The 20267-nt window shown below is 35.6% G+C and overlaps 1 protein-coding gene across 1 annotated transcript in view; it reads left to right on the plus strand.

The window, feature by feature from the left end:
* Nucleotides 1-20267, plus strand: part of cdh13 (cadherin 13, H-cadherin (heart)) — a 364060-nt gene that overhangs the window by 145939 nt on the left and 197854 nt on the right. Inside the window, exons 4-5 of the mRNA XM_084125023.1 lie at nt 2165-2278; nt 15220-15372. Coding sequence (XP_083981149.1) covers nt 2165-2278; nt 15220-15372 — 267 coding nt within the window. The remainder of the gene's footprint in view (nt 1-2164; nt 2279-15219; nt 15373-20267) is intronic.

A 20267-nucleotide genomic window follows, 5' to 3' on the forward strand; every position in this document is an offset into this window, starting at 1 on the left:
TTTCTGTTTCAGATAAATGCTCTCTTTTTTGCAACTCTATTCACTGAAGAATACTGAAAAAACTTTTTTAGCAGCACAACAGTTTTTCAACTTTGCTGATAATAACAAATGTTTCTCAAGCACCAAATAAGCATATTAGAATGATTTCTGAAGGATCATGTGACTGAAGTCTGGAGTAATGATGCTGAAAATTCAGCTTTGTCATAAGAATAAAATGTATTAAAATAGAAAACAATTACTTTAAATGTTATTATTATTTCAAAATATTACTGTTTTTGCTGTATTTTTGAGTCAGTCTTGTTGAGCATAAGAAAAGTCTTTCAAAAACATAAAAAAATCGTACGGACCCCAAATTCTCGAATGTATTTACGAGATGTTTTTTAGTCCATATGGTGCAGTTCCGGTGTCTACCAGCAGAAACTAACTTGTCCATGCTTACCAGTTAAGCCTTGACCTATTGGTTTGCGGAAAGCATTTTGAGCCAGGTCATCAAAAGACATTATAGGGCCATTTACTCGTGCCACATGGGCCAGCGGGATTTTGCATGGGTCGCTGCCACTGTGCTAATATATTCTGTTTCTCTCTGCTGTCAAGTGCTGACTGACAAATATAATTTGTGCTGCCATCTAATTGCCCTTAGGAGCTCTAATTGCACCAGTGTTGACAAAGGAAAGAGAATAGAACAGAATGGCAAAGAGGAAAGAACGAATCAGAGCGAGTAACATGAGAGGCTGAATTTCTGGTTTATTGAACTGAGATGCTAATAAACTGGAGATAGTCACATGGAAGCCGGATCCCACATAAAACCAAACACATTTACTGCATTTACGTATAGGTAGGATGAGATCTGTGGCTCAGATTGCACGTTCTGTATCCTAAAATCTGTACTCTCTGTAATTCTTGATTCTGATTGGTCAATTGTGATATTCTGTTGTCAACTGTTTTTTCTGTAATGACCACTAAATTCTGATTGATTACTACCCATGCCAATAGATCTCCTGCATGGTTCTAATATAACATTGAGAGTTGGTTTTTATTCCACATAGGTATTGTGCCTGATGAAGACCTATTGGTCAAAACGTTGCGCTACTAAATAAATTGGTTTGGATCTGCTATTTTCAGTGTGCGGACTTCACGCTTCTTTTTTCTACTATTGTTATTTTGTTGTCCTGCACCTGAGCCCAATTAGGGTGTTTTGGATGTGCACAACCTTTTTTTGTATTTCTAATTTAATGTCTCTCATATCACTCTGTGCTCCTAAAATTATTTTAACTTCAATCAATATTTCATGTCTTAGTATTTTCTTATTTGGTGAGTAGCCGAATAATAAGTGGGATAATGTCCACTTAGGCAGTCATTATCACAAAATAAACCCCATCAGGCTGACACACAAGAGCAATATTTTGCGGTAATGACCACCTATCCCTTATACAGCATAATGTCTCTTTTTCTTTCACTTTTTTCTCTTTATGACTCAGTCTCTCAACTCAATTCCATTTAGAGTCAAAGAATGAATGCTTGTGACATTATTGGCTTAGTTTAAGTTTCTGAAATGGGACGTGGCTTTCAATTAAGCTTCTATCTGAATAAGGGAAGCAATAGCAGGAAAGGTGGGAAACCACATAACTGCCATAATGACCACTTTTAATGACTTTGGTTAGAGTACAGTGTGTCTCATTTGTATCGATGTGTTCGCTAGAGTTTTCAGTTAGCGCCATCAGATGTCTGCATAGTTCAGTAACTCTCCTGTATGTAATAGGATGCATTGTGGCTGTTTTTATGTTTTATGTTATTATATGGAAGTATCCACTGAAGAGTTTGTAGTGTGCTTCATGAAGGGATTTGCATTGATTTTATGAAGTATTCATAACATTATGGGACTAATGTGGTGTATAATAGCGCCGTGGTTGAAGATCTGGGATGGCAACTGAAAGGCTGTAGGTTAAAACTCTCCAAGCAGTGATTTATGATCCATCACCATTGTCTCCTTGAGCAAAATACTTAGCACAATGGATGTTCCTGTAGTGTACAGAATAAAGCAATCAGCTAAATGTCCTTTTAGGAAAAAGATTACCTAATATGTGTTAAATTTGGTGTAAAAGTAAAAGTCCTTACAAGACCTCACATTGAACTATTTTTTCTTCTTGTCTGTGCTTTGATTTAGGAGATGCTGGGTCTGTCAGACTTAATGCCATACCGATCCAAAAGATCCCTGCTGGTGCCTCCCATGTTTGTCCCAGAGAACCAGCGAGCCCCCTTTCCCAGGTCTATTGGAAAGGTAAGACCTTGCATTTGCAATTCTCTTTCACTTTAACTTAGTGCTACTAATGTGCGTTGCCACCATGATTTTGGTCAACCATAGTTTTGCGGTGTGGACACCTATCAGTGTGACAGTGCTGCTACTTGATGGTTTAGATAACCCGTTCTTTTGTTTTCAGGCTCACTTAGCTCTGATGAAGTCAAATGAATAAGCAGAGAAATTATGCATGGGGTGATATATTTACAAAGGCAAAGCTTGAAGTTCACCATAGGGAAAAAAAATCAAAAATATATATTTTTTCCATAAGCTTTTGGATTATTGCAGAAAATAAACCCTGTGACAAAGAAAGGTTTATGATTGTATTCAACAATGTAATCTTCACAAATTAACATGTTTTTAAAGGTCCCGTATTATGCCCCTTTTCACAAGATGTAAAATAAGTCTCTGATGTCCCCAGAGTGTGTATGTGAAGTTTCAGCTCAAAATACCCAACAGATCATTTTTTACAGCATGTTTAAATTGTCATTTTTTGGGGCTCAGAAAAACGCACTGTTTTAGTGTGTGCCCTTTAAATGCAAATAAGCTGCTGCTGGACGGCACAGGGGGCGGAGCTTCATGAGCTCGCGTTCAGTCTCTCAGGACAATTTCATCTCACGGAATGATGATAATATCAGAAAATCTCAGTAACGGTGTTCATTTCGAGTCGGACAATAATGCCTACAGAGTCAGAGTGCTGTATAGAGATGGAACAGGTATAGTTTAGTAGTTTAATTAAGGTTATTATAACGTATTTGTCATCTGCTTGTATGTATCCATTATTTATTAATAGCCTACAAGTCTGCTGTTTCGGATCAGGTCCGAATGATGATCAAACATATACTGATGAGTTTAATAAAGTTTATTGTACATCACACAAAAGATGAAGCGTCAGTTTTACTTCAGAAAATCACCATAAGAGCTGAGTAAACACAGTAAGTTATAAGAAGTGTGCAAGTACATAAACGAATTTCGGTAGAGTTGAGGGAGCATTCCTGTGGGCGGAGGTTAGTCAAAAAACTGTTCTAGTGATGTCATTAAAGAAGGAAGTAGAGGGATGTAGTCCAAACGGGCGTTCGATATAGGCGACTTCTGTTAAATAAAATATCTCGCTTGGCATTGAACTTTGAGCTTTATAATTTTAAAGATATTATTTATACTCTAACAACAACATTACACACTAACTAAAGTTTGAAACATGGGATCACGAAGAACGGGACCTTTAATGAATTTTGAAGCCTAAATACAATCTAAAATTAGGCTATAAATTAACTACATTATGGTCACATGACTTCAGCGTCCCCACCACTAAGCTTCCGAAAAGTCTTTCATATAAAATAAACAAGTTGGAAAGTTTGTGACATTTAGTGTCTCCTACAGCTTATGTATTCTCATTTAGCCACTAGCAACTGGCTTTTTCAAGACATATAAAATCTTAAAAACAAAACTAGTGGAGTATTACCAAAGTAATGCGTTACAATATTTTGTTACTCCCTAAAAAGTAATGTATTGCCTTACTTAGTTACTTTTTATGGAAAGTAATGTGCTACATTACATTTGCGTTACTTTTTCGGGAGTAACGAAATATTGTAACGCATTACTTTGGTAATACTCCACTAGTTTTGTTTTTAAGATGTTATATGTCTTGAAAAAGCCAGTTGCTAGTTTAAAAAGTAACGTATTGCCTTACTTAGTTACTTTCTATGGAAAGTAATGTGCTTCATTACGTTTGCGTTTCTTTTTCCTTACCTGGGCTTTTCTGATTTTGGCAAATGTAAAGGCCCTTTTACACCAAAAGTGAAAAGAATAAGCCTCGAATGAAGGAATATGGACTAAAGATGAAGGAAAGACAAATTTGCGCCTGTACAGCTCAAACAAACCTTTCAGCTGTGCTGCCATTCTGGACTGCAGAAGAACAGGACACAGGAAAAGAAAGTTCAACACTTACTTCAGCAAAAAAACTAAAGCTCAGAAAATAAAATAAAATAAAAAAATGTGATATTTATTTAAAGCCTATTGGTGTGGTTGAATTGGATCATTGAAGGTCAGCAGCAAAACGTGAGATGCATAATGTGAGATTAGATTGCAGGTTTATGAATATCTTAATATTCTGAGTTTGCGTTTAACTGTTTTTATTAACTTTAAAGAATCCTGAATCTGTTTTTGTGCAAGTGAGATGAGTAAATGCCTGCTCACTTTAAGATTAGAACTACAATAACCATCATGTTTACACAGCGCACACAACATCTCTGCTCCTCAATCCCAATGCCTTTCAGTATGGGGACAAGAGAGATGTCAGTCAATAAAGGGGAAAACAAACTTTTGAAAAAAGTAACTTTACTAGTTGCTTGAACAAGTGATCTGATAAAGTAACTTACGTTACTTGTAATGCAATACCCCAACACTGGGTATTACTGATGTATTATGCACACATTGACATCGGGACGATGGAACCCAAAGTGCAAAAATGCAAACTTGTTTTGGGGTTTTTAGGACTCATTTTCTTCAGCATCCTAAGGCAAAATGAATACTTTACCGCTAAGAATACAGATCCTTGCTGCCCTAGCCAGAAAATTGAAATGTTTTCCTTTACATTCTCTTTTGGTCTGATTTGCATTGCTGTGGGTTGTTCCCTGAGGGTTGTTCGTCATAGATGGTGATTCGAGGAACCTGCTGCACTTAGGTCAGCGTTGAAATATATTACCACTTTGATTCGCACAAGGTCTTTCCTTCAGGCGGTGTTGGCCGGAGTCATAATTGTTGAGAAAGGTGAAGAAACTAGACGAGGATGTGTAGAAAGTAATTGTAATTAACTTGATTATTCTTTGCAGTGTTTTTAAGAACACATTTAATATGCTTTGAAAATTGTGCTATTGAAAATTGTTTTAAATTGTTTGCGTCATCGTTTTGGTTCAGATTTGTGTATACTGGTTTCTTTGTTTGGCACTTTTTCTTTTATTCTTAGTTTTTTTTTGTCAGGGATCTATACTTTTAAACACATCTGAGACCAAAAATAAGGCAGAAAAGAAAGAAAACATGCTGGAAAGTTGTAAGAAAAAAACAACACAAACCAAGCATACTTGATTTGCAAGCTTAATATATGGGAGTTTTGCCCTAGTTGTGCCCCTGCCCAATTTTATCACCATACCAGCCTTTGTATATGGATGTCCCGAGGGAGATTCTGCAGATTTTTGCAGAATATTTCTGTTTGAGCTTTGAGGTGATGCCATCGGTTCAGCCATGGTTTTTAATACAGTAGTCGAGTGCTGTTTTACCATTCAGGGTAACCGATAAAAGAAAATGGAAATGTAATGTCGGAGGAAAATAATTTGTTTTGGAGATGCGTGTTTACAACAGGAAACCAAGAGGTAGAATCAAATGTTTTTGGCACTTCCTGTTCACTTTCTTTTTGAGGCTGTGTCTCAGCGTGGGCTGGGGTTATTCCTTAGTGAAATAAACGTGTTACATTACTGTGGCACAGTGAATAAACCACAGTGTGTGGCTTTTTTTTCTTCTTTTTTTCTTTTGATGTTGAATGCAAGGGTTGAATTGTATTACAATTTTTCCCACCGACAGAATAACCCCTCCACATTGCACATGGATTACTATACTTCAGCAAGTGGAAGAACATACAGAGAGGTCCATTGAGAGTCTGATGAGGCTGACCTCCACCAGCCTCCTATATACATCTACATATACGCTCTTTCAATACAGGACCTCTCTTACAGCAGTTTCACAATAGCGAAACACACAAAGGGACCGGCTACTGTGACCTATTTCATTTGATAGCACTGCTGTATATTGGAAACCAGGCAAAATGGATTTTCCACATGGATAAATCTGGTTTCCTTGCGCTGTTTACCTACCATATGGCGTACGTTCATTTTTCATAATTTCCACTAAATGGGAAGGCTGAAGGAAATTGGGAATTGCCCCCTGGATGATGGAAGCTTGAAACAGAGGGGTTTCCCAGATGTTTTTGTTTTCTCTGGGAAATGCAGTAAACATTTTGGGTGTCTGGAAAAGCCTTCCGTTTTTTTTATTTAAAAAATTTCCATCATTCTAGTGGGACCTTGTTTATTGTATTATTGTCGTACAAAGATAAATCACATTGCCACTGATTATTTGCTCACTATTTTAGAAAAGCCACTAACTGAATAAGAGGCACCGTGATAGATTTGCCACCACAATCATTCTAGGCTCATTAGATTATACAATTTATTGTACATCCTCTTTGATTTTATACTGACACCTACTGGTGTGGATGCATGAAGTTTGTTTATTCATTGGGGCCACTTCACACCCATTTTCTTTAATTTTATCTCTGTGTAGAATTAAAAAAAAAATTGTTTGGGCCAGAAGGGTAAAAGTAATTTTCATTTAATCTTTGCACTCTTTGAACACTTTAAACATTTGTTTCTTCTATATTTTAATTATATTTTATAGTTCTAGAGATATGTTGATCCCTGGAGGAAGGAATTGTGATATGATTATTTAGAGGGGTTTCATTTGATAAAAAAACACTCTGTCCACCCCTGTTCTGTTATTCCACAAGTTAAATCATACAATGGAGCAAGTGGTTTTACTCCATCCCTTTCTGTAGAGATGAGTTCTATTGGATGGTGTTGACTTGAGATCCACTCTCGGTTAAGGGGACTTGAAGTATTGGAGAAGTAATAAAGAACAGATTTGCCCTGATTCTTGTTCTGGCTTTGACATCAGTCTGCTGTGGGATTATGGGGGATTTATTATGGTGGAGTGTTCACCTGTAGCACTGCAATCTCACAAATGGGAAAAAGTCCAGAGGTTCCCTCTCGGACCTGCCTGTAATTGTCCCTTGGCTGGTTTTTATGGGCAGTGGTGTTTTTCTGTTCTATAATGTCCTGGACAAAACCTCCCCACAAGCGATTGAATTGCTCAGTTTATGTGTACTTTTTGGCACCCACTCATTCTCACTATCTGCAATAGTTTTCACCAATCAGAAGAAATATTTGTGCCATAATGTCTCACACAGAAGTGTTGATGGATGGTGTTGGATGTGTTTATTTGTCTGTATGTCTGCACATCATTAATACTGGTGGGTGCTGATTGTCTTTCATTCTGCTTTGACCTTGCATTAACAAAAAAACATGAGTCTCATGTGAAAAGAGACAAAGAGAGATACTGTAGCGATAAAGGGGGTTTCTGTGCTCTAGAGTTTAAGTGCTCCTTGTAGATATATTTGTGCCTCTTGTTTTGCACTCTAGAGAGTACGACCCCTTCTCTCTCTCTGTCGTACTACAGAGTATTTCTTCCCTCACACTGAAAGCCACTTGTCAGCAGCAGACATAAGAGCTGAGATATTTGTTTTGAAAGAAATTAATACTTTTTTTCAGCAAGGATGCATTAAATTGTGACAAAAGTTACAGGAAATCTATTTAAAATAAATGCTGCTCTTTTGAACTTTCTAAGAATTAAAAAACAAACAAACAAAAAAACGGTCAGATTCCACAAAAATAAAACAGCACAATTGTTTTCAACATTGATAGTAATAAGAACTCTTACTTGAGCACCAAATAAGCAAATTAGAATGCTTTCTGAAGAATCATATCACTGAAGACTTAATGAGTAAATGCTTTGCCATCACAGGAATACAGTATTCCATTTTAAATAGAAAACAACTATTTTAAATGGCAAAAGTACTGTATTTCACAATATTACTGTTTTTACTGTATTTTTGATCAAATAGATACAGCCTTGGTATGATTTTATTTTATTTTATCGTATTTTTAAAAACAAAATGTGGAAGTATCTGTCAGTAATGTCAACCACAAACCTTATTTTCCTCAAAACCCAGTTAAACTTAATGTGAGAACCCATTACAAATGACCAATTACCAATTGAACAGCTCTGTTTTGATTGTTAGATGTGGCCCAGGTCTGATCACTTAGAAAAGTATTAGCACACATTTTCTCAGCCAGCGGCATGATCTGCAGTATCTTTCATGTCCAAAGCACAAGCATTGTGGGGCATTTTATACAGAGTTAAATACTAAGGGTTAGGGGTTTGTTCAAATCTTCTACCGAAATTTGAATAGTAGTAATAGTAATGCTTCCCTTAGCAACCACCACTTAGTTCCTGCTTTTTGGATTGTTTTCAAAGGTGCACTGTGCCTAGTCCCTTTGACATCAATTTCCATTCAAAGTCAAGCATCCGTAATTTGAGGGAAATTATACACCACTGCAGTGCTCATACAGCCGGAAGCTATCGCAGTAGAAAGACAGAGTGAAAGAATAAGAAAGTGAGGACGTATCCTCTCCTCCCCTTCAGTGCTGTATTGTCAGAGAAGTTCGAGTCGGGTCCCTCCTTCCTGTCATATACATGCAGTGGCAAGAAACAGCTGCTCTTTCATGTCCTCCCTGCTCCTAATGAGAGCTGATAGAAATAGGTGAGCGTCTCCCTCAGGGCTGTTCGCTGACATCTAATGACTGAGAAGAAAGCCAGGGGAGACTGTGTAGGATTGTGTGCGTTTGTGTACATGTGTTTGTACGTACAAATAAACCACCACCGGTGCGCACCCTGTAAACAGCGAGGCAGCGCATGGAAGGAAGTTTCCACGGGCTCAATCGCCCCACCACACTAGTAGCCTTGATCATTATAAACTTTTCTTGTCACTTTCAGACAGTTCCTTATATTTTACACACCACACAGTGGATTCATTTTGCTTGAAAGTGAGCATCAGTATGCCCTGCTCACTCTGAAGGGCACACGAAGGGTACAGGATGTTACTGTCATATATGTATATGCATATACGTATATGTGTATATATAACTACTGTAAAAAATTTAGGGTTGGTAAGGGTTTTTAATGTTTTGAAAGATGTCTCTTATGCTCAAAGCTGCATTAAACTGAACAAAAATACGTTAAAAGTAATATTGTGAAATATTACAATTGACTATTTTCTATTTTAATGTGATTTAATGTGAACATTTAATTTATTCCTGTGATGGCAAAGCTGATTTTCCAGTGGCTATTCCTCCAGTTTTCAGTGTCACATGATTCTTCAAATATCTTTCTAATAAGCTGATTTGGTGCTTTTTTCAGGAATCTTTGACGTATAGAATGTTGATAAGAAGTGCATTTATTTGAAATACATATTTTTAACAGTGTAAACGTCTGTACTGTCACTTTTAATCAATGTAATGCATACTTGCTGAATAAAAAAGGCTAAGTAAAAATTGGATAAAAAAAAAAAAAGCTATTTTCCATTATAGGGATGTACAAATTGGTACCATACTGATCACTGGGCGTTATTAGCGATTATAGATTGATATTGGAAATTCAATAGTTGCTCCTCCTATTATTTACATTTAGATGACCTTTTCTGTCATCTAATGTGTAAAGTTACTCTTTAAAAACAAATAATTTATTAAATCTTCAATCTCAAAACAAATCTCAAATGAATATCCATTTTTTATACTGTACATTATATTGTCAAGTCACTTTAATTTCTATAGCGCTTTATAGAATACAGATTGTTTCAAAGCAGCTTTACAGTAATAGACAGGAAAATAATGATCAAGGTGATCATGTTGTTATTATAGCATTAAAAAAACTATTTTAGTTTTTAGTGTTTTATTATATATAATTTATTTAGACAAAATAATATAGAATTTTAATGTTTGACCTTTTTGACCTTTTAACATGAAATAAAAAAAAATGACTTTTAATGTCAGTCCATCTCTATTTTCCTCCGAAAGTAAAATCTCAAGTATAATGCCACAATTTATGGCCACTACTTGCTGTATCCGCCCCCCTCTATCCAATTTCCTCCCTCTTCCATCCACTACGTCTCATCAGTCCTCTGGAGCCATGGCTCCTTTTGTTTTTGTTCCCTTCTAATTCTTTCTTGTGCTGAAGGAGACCATCACACCCTTAATAAAGTACCTCTGAAGTACACAGAGAAAAGTTGTGTTTTATTGTTCTGTCGGATCAATATCGCAGCTGCGTGCAGCAAACAGCAGAATGAAAACAACCTCCATAGCAACCACTCACAAGACATTCCCGGAGCCGTTAAGGAGTTCTTCACAAGGCCAAAAGCAGTGTGGGAGGAAAACAGGCACAACTCAGAGACAAGAGAAAGAAGAACTGAGCCTGACGGACTCTTGTGGCATGGGACTGCTGTAAACAGGCGACACAGCAGTTTGTTCGGGTATCTTTTGGCTCTCTGTCAATGGACAGAAGAGTTAATTTACAGATGACCTGCGGTGGGATTCAAAATGATTGTGTCACAGGTGTAGGCTACCTGCTCTATACGAAAACACTTTGCTGGGCTTCCTGCCTGGGGTTTTTGGGAAGAAACTGCAACTCTACTGAAAAGAAAACAGCTTAAACCAGCTGTTTTGCTGGTCTTAGCTGATTTAAACTTGTTAAGCTGGTTTTCCAGTCTGACAAATGTCTAAAACCCCCTTAAAACCAGCAAACCAGACCAGCCTGGAAGTTTTGTTGTTGTTGTTGTTTTTTGTCAGCTTGAAACAACTTGCCACCCCTTCTGACTCTGTTGTAAAAAACATAAAAACATGAACATATGGCTTCCGTTTCATGAATTTAATGCAATTATGTTAATTTGTTCAATAATAGCTAATCTAGCTACAAGTTTGGGGACAAATCCACTAAAAGTTTCCAGAAGTTTTTCAAATCTAACAAAAGCATTGTTTTTGGAACGTTTTCAAAGGGAAAACTGGATCACAAAGCTTTCTTTTTTCGATAAAAGATTGCTTACACAAATATAATCTAAAATGATCATCAGACATTAAACAGCATATAAATCAAAACGGCCAAACATTACCGAATGAAATGTCGACCCAGGAAGAGGTAACGACTGTGAAGCTTTGAAGTGCTGATGGACGCAATCTACTCCATTTGTTTTGATCATTGTTCACTTAAAGAAAACAGTATAAAACTAACTAGTTTACAAAGAGTACTTCAAAGTGTACTTTCAAAAACTAAAAAAAGTTCTACAAGTATTTATCTAGTAAACTATCAGTATACCTATAAGTTCACTTGTAGTATAGTTGCAATACAAACGAAAAACGCAGTTGTAAACTAGTTGTTTACTCAAAGTTTACTAAGTTTAGACAAAGTATTCTTAAAAGTATACTTTTATACACTAAATTTGGATCAATATAGTCCCAAGTAGTACTGAAATATAGTACCCTTACAAGTATACGACTAGTACATTTGTACACTTACTACTGTAAGTATACTTAAGTATACTTCATAAAAATGAACTTGAAGTATACTTGTTTTTTTTGTAAGGGCTAGCATACTTCTCAAAAGTAAATGAATGTATCTACTCTCTATAAAAAGTAGCAAATGTTGCTTTTATCAATACTATCTAGCTTTATTTGAAACAATAAAGCAATTGCATGTCAAGACAATTATAATGAATACAGTACTGTATGTGTGTGCTTGTGTTTCTGTCAGCGTGGCTGCTTGATTTGTTGTTGTCCATGTTATAGTCGTGTACATTAACAGCCCGTCCACTGAACTAGATAGCTTTTATTGTGCTATAAAATTCTGCAATTTCACAGCTGTTTGCCGGCCACAGTAAATACACCAGGATTTGAAGGCCTCCTCCTGTGAAGCCTGCATTTGTGTTCACCAGAGTCTTAGCCAAACCACTCGTTACATTTCTCAGAATAATAATGTTCCCTAAGTTAACAGAGCCTGTAATTATAAAGGAGAAAAACAGTATTAGTGTATGATCTGGCAGAAAGGATCTGTGTGGGGAAGATAAATAAAGCTAACAGGGGCTTTTCGTGTGGACAATTACTTTACTTGGTTTCATTTTCTAAATGGGATATTTCATCTTAAGCTTAATTACAAGATACCAGAGAGTTCAAAGTGGGCAGCCTTTGTGATTCGATACACACACTGGGGTTTATTGCTCTGATAAAATAACTTTTATAAAGGTTCTTTCACACAAAAAGGGCTTCATAAAAACGGGCTGTTGGTAATTTGTATTTAAAGTCATTAGTTACTCAGCCTTCATTAGCGAGGGAAGCTGCTTGCTACAATCTAATTTGCGCAAAATATACCAAATGAACTACAGGTGGTAGCACTGGTCACACTAAAGGGTGTTTTTAATATACAAATAGATTTACAAACTTCAGCTACTATATTAAAACCCTGAATTAACATAATCATATGGGGAGTGGTTAAGACTTCTCACTGTGTGTTCATCATTGCCAGCAAGAATCATTCGGTAATTATTTCAAACTATTTAAAATGTGAGAGCAATCAAATGAAAGTATATTTAGCATGTGTGCATGTTATTTTCACACATAACTGTGTTTGTCTGTGAGTGTGTTGGTGTAATTAACGTTTCTTGTTTTCTTTGCTTTTAACTTGCAACACTGATGAAACACAATGGACTTTGCTGCATTTACCCAGTCGCATGTGAGTACTGCTGACAAACTTGAACCAATGAAAAATCTACACACCAACAGTCTGTATTGTGTTTTATTGTTGATTATTGATTGACCGATACTGATTATTTTAAGTGTCCAATATCAGATATGTGCAATTGGTTTTTAACATTGTTTTGTTTTTCAGTTTTGGCATGATGATAACTAAATAATAATCAGACTATAATAATAATAAAAAAAGTATATTATTATTTATTATAATGATCATTTTATTTAGTTATACAAAAATAAGAATAAAAAATAAATAAATAATATAAATAAATAATAATAATAATAATAATATATATATATATATATATATATATATATACTTTTTTATTATTTTGAGATATATATATATATATATATATATATATATATATATATATATATATATATATATATATTATTTTTTATTATTATTAGTTATTTAGGCTATATTATTTATTATTTGTATTATTTTTGTATAACTAAATAAAATGATTATTATTATAAATAATAATTAAAATATCCATCCATCCACCCATCCATCCAGAAATTTTGAGCAAAAATGTATTATTCAGTCTAATCTTAAGAAATAAAAATAGATAATCTGTTGTTAACCTGAAAACTAATATATATATATATATATATATATATATACAGTGAGGAAAATAAGTATTTGAACACCCTGCTATTTTGCAAGTTCTCCCACTTGGAAATCATGGAGGGGTCTGAAATTGTCATCGTAGGTGCATGTCCACTGTGAGAGACATAATCTAAAAAAAAAAAAAACAGAAATCACAATATATATGTATATATATATATATATGATTTTTTAACTATTTATTTGTATGATACATCTGCAAATAAGTATTTGAACACCTGTCTATCAGCTAGAATTCTGACCCTCAAAGACCTGTTAGTCTGCCTTTAAAATGTCCACCTCCACTCCATTTATTATCCTAAATTAGATGCACCTGTTTGAGGTCGTTAGCTGCATAAAGACACCTGTCCACCCCATACAATCAGTAAGAATCCAACTACTAACATGGCCAAGACCAAAGAGCTGTCCAAAGACACTAGAGACAAAATTGTACACCTCCACAAGGCTGGAAAGGGCTACGGGGAAATTGCCAAGCAGCTTGGTGAAAAAAGGTCCACTGTTGGAGCAATCATTAGAAAATGGAAGAAGCTAAACATGACTGTCAATCTCCCTCGGACTGGGGCTCCATGCAAGATCTCACCTCGTGGGGTCTCAATGATCCTAAGAAAGGTGAGAAATCAGCCCAGAACTACACTGGAGGAGCTGGTCAATGGCCTGAAAAGAGCTGGGACCACCGTTTCCAAGGTTACTGTTGGTAATACACTAAGACGTCATGGTTTGAAATCATGCATGGCACGAAAGGTTCCCCTGCTTAAACCAGCACATGTCAAGGCCCGTCTTAAGTTTGCCAATGACCATTTGGATGATCCAGAGGAGTCATGGGAGAAAGTCATGTGGTCAGATGAGACCAAAATAGAACTTTTTGGTCATAATTCCACTAAACGTGTTTGGAGGAAGAAGAATGATGAGTACCATCCCAAGAACACCATCCCTACTGTGAAGCATGGGCGTGGTAGCATCATGCTTTGGGGGTGTTTTTCTGCACATGGGACAGGGCAACTGCACTGTATTAAGGAGAGGATGACCGGGGCCATGTATTGCGAGATTTTGGGGAACAACCTCCTTCCCTCAGTTAGAGCATTGAAGATGGGTCGAGGCTGGGTCTTCCAACATGACAATGACCCGAAGCACACAGCCAGGATAACCAAGGAGTGGCTCTGTAAGAAGCATATCAAGGTTCTGGCGTGGCCTAGCCAGTCTCCAGACCTAAACCCAATAGAGAATCTTTGGAGGGAGCTAAAACTCCGTGTTTCTCAGCGACAGCCCAGAAACCTGACTGATCTAGAGAAGATCTGTGTGGAGGAGTGGGCCAAAATCCCTCCTGCAGTGTGTGCAAACCTGGTGAAAAACTACAGGAAACGTTTGACCTCTGTAATTGCAAACAAAGGCTACTGTACCAAATATTAACATTGATTTTCTCAGGTGTTCAAATACTTATTTGCAGCTGTATCATACAAATAAATAGTTAAAAAAATCATACGTTGTGATTTCTGGTTTTTTTTTTTTTAGATTATGTCTCTCACAGTGGACATGCACCTACGATGACAATTTCAGACCCCTCCATGATTTCTAAGTGGGAGAACTTGCAAAATAGCAGGGTGTTCAAATACTTATTTTCCTCACTGTATATATATATATATATATATATATATATATATATATATATATATATATACATACATATATGTATATCTGTATATATGTATATATGTATGTATGTATGTATATATATATACAGATTATCTATTTTTATTTGCATTTTTATTTTTAGTGGTTTGTAACTTTGCTTAATTAACGTGAATGTTTATTGGTATAATCATGTGACCTAGGTGATCTCATCTGACATGAAGGAAGACCACATCTTCCGTCTGACAGGAAGGGGAGCAGATCAAGACCCTAAGGGTGTGTTCAGCATCAACCGACTGACAGGAGAGGTGGCAGTTAGCCGAGCCCTGGATCGAGAGGCCATCGCGTACTACCATGTGAGTGCCATATTAAATCTGTTATCTGCTGCGTTCTGTTTCCTCCACTGCATGCTGTCAGTGAGCATGTAGAAGTTCAGTTAAATAGCTTTACATGCAATCTGCAGGTTTATTTAAGTCATATTAGACCGTTGCACGAATAACCAAACGTCCCTAATCGAAAAGAAACGATGTTTTTGCTTCACTCCATGCATCAAGGCGATTAATGGCTGCAATGACTCGTGTCTCTTCGGCAGCCAGCGAGAGGCTCAGTGAAGGAAAGCCGACTGCTGTACAGGATGTGGGACTAAAGTTAGAGGAGCCAGTTATTCTACACAACGTGTGCGAGATCAATGATGCAGCTGTCAGCTGGCCTGTCAGACATAACGTGGGTTGCGATTTACTTTGGTTTATTTGACAGCTTTAGAAGAAGGGAAAAAAACCTCTCTTTAAAGATCTCATCGAACCAAAATTAGAGTTTTGTGGCTTTTAGTACATGTGTGTTACACTACTGCTCAAAAGTCTGCATTCAGAAAAAAAATAAAAAAAATAAAAAAAATAATAATAATTTTGTTCAGAAAGGATGCATTAAATTGATCAAAAATGACCGTAAAGACATTTAATGTTACTAAAGATTTCTATTGCAAATAAATTGTTCTTTTAAACTTTTTACTCATTAAATAATTCTTTAAAATTGTCACAATTCGCACAAAAATATTAAGAAGCACAACCTTTTTCAATATTGATAATAAGAAATGTTACTTGAGCACGAAATCATCATATTGGAATGATTTCTGAAGGATCATGTGACACTGAAGGCTGAAGTAATGATGCTGAATATTCAGCTTTGCATCACAGGAATAAATTTCATTTTAAAATATATAAATTTAGAAAATAGTTATTTCAAATCAGAATAGTATTTCACAATATTACTGTATTTACTGTATTTACTGACCAAATAAATACAGCCTTGGTGAGCATATAAGAGATTTTTTTTCCAAAAACGGTAGTATAACTTTGATACTATTTAAATTGTCTTGGAAAAGTTGACTTTTTGCCGATTTACACATTGAGAATTTAACGATGACTCTCATGTTGCACTTCACAAATGTTTTGTCCTATCAGATGCTCTCTAGAATAAGTATGTCCCTCCCCCTGACAATATTGGTATCTGCAACTATAAAGGACTGGACTAGTAAACTATAAAGCAACTATAAAGGACCGGGTGCAGGACTGAAGTTTATTGGCTAGCCCTTTGATAAATCCCACCCCCTTCTTGTTTTAATAGGCAACACATCAAAACATGAAAGACATTTCTTGGTGTCTTAAACCTGAAATAGTAAGACCTTTCAATATGTAGAGCTTTGCCAAAAGAAAGGACCACCCTGTGGCAACTCCAGATAACAAGATAGACATTACGATTCCTTTGAATTGTTTGCTCGGTTGAGCGAGCTGTTACTTTGATTCAAGAATTCGAGAGCTCTTTCTCTTTGTGTCCTCTGTCGTTTGACAGATAAAGGAGGGTTTACCTGGTTTTCTATCCCCCTGTAGAGGAGAACTAAAGCGGCACTGCTTAGTTTGATATCCGCCTGTCTGGCTAACAGCTTTAATAAAATAAGAGTTGCTCTTCTTCTACCCTGGTTTTGTTGTGCCCCACTGTTGCTCAGATAAAGTGTTCTTAGTAAGGTTTTTGAAAAATCTGTCAGCCTGACTCCTTGGCTTTTCTTTTCAATTAAAAGTAGTCTTCTTTTTCTAATAAGAGATCATTCCTTATATTATTGCTTCTTTTGTGGAGCCAAAGCACACATGATGTTCTTGCTTCAAACTTTAAGTCGGGCTAGGGTGTGTGTTTGGGCCCAAAAGATCTGTGAGGAAAGATGGCAGATTTCAAATCACTTACTTGCGGGTGTCCTCCACCAGCTGAGGAAATGTGCTTGAGTTGGAAGGGAATGCTAACAGATTTTGGGAAGTAACTGACTGAAAGTAGCGACGCTTAAGTTTTTCAGTAGCTGTTTTCAAAGTAGTGTAGCACTTGTGGTAGTATATAATTTTGTATTTTTTTATTGTATTGTTTTTTTTTTTTTTTTATTATATTTTTTTCTATTTTCTATCATTTATTCCTGTGATGGCAAAGCTGATCATTCTAATATGCTGATTTAGTGCTATCATTTAATATTTGTTATAATGATTATAATATATATATATATATATATATATATATATATATATATATATATGTATATATATATATATATATATATATATATATATATATATATATATATATATATATATATATATATATATATATATATATATATATATATATATATATATATATATATATATATGTATATGTATGTATGTATATATATATATAAAACTTAAAAATATATATGGATATATATATGTATATATATATATGTTAGGATATATATATATGTATATATATATATAAAACTTAAGCGTCGCTACTTTCAGTCAGTTACTTCCCAAAATATGTTAGCATTCCCTTCCAACTCAAGCACATTTCCTCAGCTGGTGGAGAACACCCGCAAGTAAGTGATTTATATAAGTGATATATATATAAAAAAATTTTTTTTTTGGAAACTGTCATGCATTTTTTTTGATGGATAGAAATTTAAAAAGAACAGCATTTATTTGAAGTTGAATTTTTTGCAATAATGTAAATGTTTTTACTGTCACTCTTGACCAATTTAATGGATCCTTGCTCAATATAGTTATTAATTTCTTTTAAAAAATCTTACCACATTTTCTTTTGACAATAGAAAATTCTATCTTACATTACCTGCTCTTCTTACCCTGTACAAAACTCTGTTTGAACCTCACATTAGTTATTGTAACGTAATTTGGTGTAATACCTACCCGAGTCACTTAACTAAACTAATAAGTCTACAAAAGAAGATAATACGAGCCATATCGTGGTCTTGGTACTACACTCCCACAAGACCCCTCTTTCACTGCTTTGGTCTCCTCCGGCTTACTGACTTGAATATATACCACAATGCGTGCATTATGCACCAAGTAGTTAATGTGACAAACAGCAGGCTATCTCAGCTCATTCCAATTAGTAGTCCGCTTCACGCTCATGCCACCAGGAACAAACACCTGATCACCGGTAAAACTAGAAGACTTAAAAGTGCAAGTTTGAGCATTACAAGTAGAGGCCCAAAGATTTGGAATGAGCTAGATGGCAAGCTGAAGGTGTTGAAATCTGTATCCATCTTTAAGAAAACACTAAAAAAGGAACTTTTACGCTTATATCTATAACCTTTCCAGTAGCCTACCTAGACTACAGTAGATCCTAAAAGCATTGTCCTGATTCCCTTTTGTGTGTCTTATGTTATATTGTGTATTTTTGTATGATATCATTGTTGTGTGATTGGTGTTAAAATCTGTTTGTTTTTTTTTGTTTTTTTTTGTTGTTTTTTTAGTTTAAGTATTTGTTCTTAATGTATTATTTCAATATGTTCTCAGGCTCCCTATTATAAGCTTTGGATAGCTTCTCTGGGAGACCTGATTCACACATGACTATATGTGCCATTTGGTCTGTGCCATTTGTCTTGATTTTATGTGGGGGTGAATTAATAATAATAATAATAATAATAATAATAATAGTTTATGTACGAATCCCAGTCATTTCCTGTCATATGTATGAACTATTTTCAACTTGTTTATGTTGTTTTTTTGCATTTCAAACAAAGGCAGCAGCTATTTGCACAAAGAGCAACTAGCAACTAGATTATATTTACAATAAGTGAAAATAGCGTATTTTCTTGGCAATAGTTGCTATTTACATTTATGTTCAATTTACACTATGTAAGAATATCAGTATTTTCTTTACAATAAGTGTAAATAGTAGTTAGATGCTATTTATACTCACAAATAGTGGCAGATACTATTTGCACCTTAGTGTTGTTGTACATGAAACGGTTTGCAATAATAACATAGTGTAAATGATTCAATTTAATACAATTATTAAATGGATGCCACCTTATTGTGACAATAAAGCCCTCCCTACTCCTAGCCCTACCCCCAACCGATAAACACTTTATTATTAAACACACGTTAGATTCTTTATTTCCACTTTTCGAATATTTTCTTAATTTTTATTGAAAATAATTGCCTTTCGGATCTGATATGTGATGGGAAAAGGGAGAATATTGAGTTTCGCCAAAGGCAGATTCAAACTCTGGTCACGCGTCACCCCCATTGAAACTCATTAATGCAGCAAAAATGCAGCTGTGATTAAATCACACATTATGTCATGAGACATAATCTTTTTTTTTGTAGCTTGTAGTGTAGCTAACTACTTTTTTTTCCCAAACAGTATAGCTTGACTGTGGTTTAACAGCTTTAAATTATGATTAGCTTTAAGCTACAGTTCCAATGTAGCTGCCCCATTACTGTGGGTAGCTTTCTATTTTATACAGCAATTTGGTCTGGTGGTCATGGCAGATTGGCAGGTTGTGTGCTCTGAAGAGGAGGGTAAACTCAGGTACGCAGACCCCCAGTCGGGATCAAAGCCCTCACTCTGCAGTGCACTTGACATTTACATCTCCTTATCTCCCTTTCTCTCACATCCACACCACCCGCAGTCTCAAAAGCATGCGGCGAGTGCATGCACATCAAAGCTTGACATTTTACAGCACTAATGCTCACACACTTCTATCTTGATGAAGGAATGATGCTAACCACATCTGTTTTTACATCTGTTGGCTGTCTCCCTGATAATAATAACTCTTACTGTTAGTGATTCACCGAAATAATTTTTTACAGAAACATCAAAACTGAAATGAAAGTTTTCATTTAGCTGAAAACCATAACTGAAAATAAGGTTTTGGTCATTACATTTAGGTTAAATTAAACTTGGCATGTCGTGTTTTCATGCGATA

The sequence above is a fragment of the Abramis brama genome, assembly GCF_963993115.1.
Source record: "Abramis brama genome assembly, chromosome: 9".
NCBI lineage: Eukaryota > Metazoa > Chordata > Actinopteri > Cypriniformes > Leuciscidae > Abramis > Abramis brama.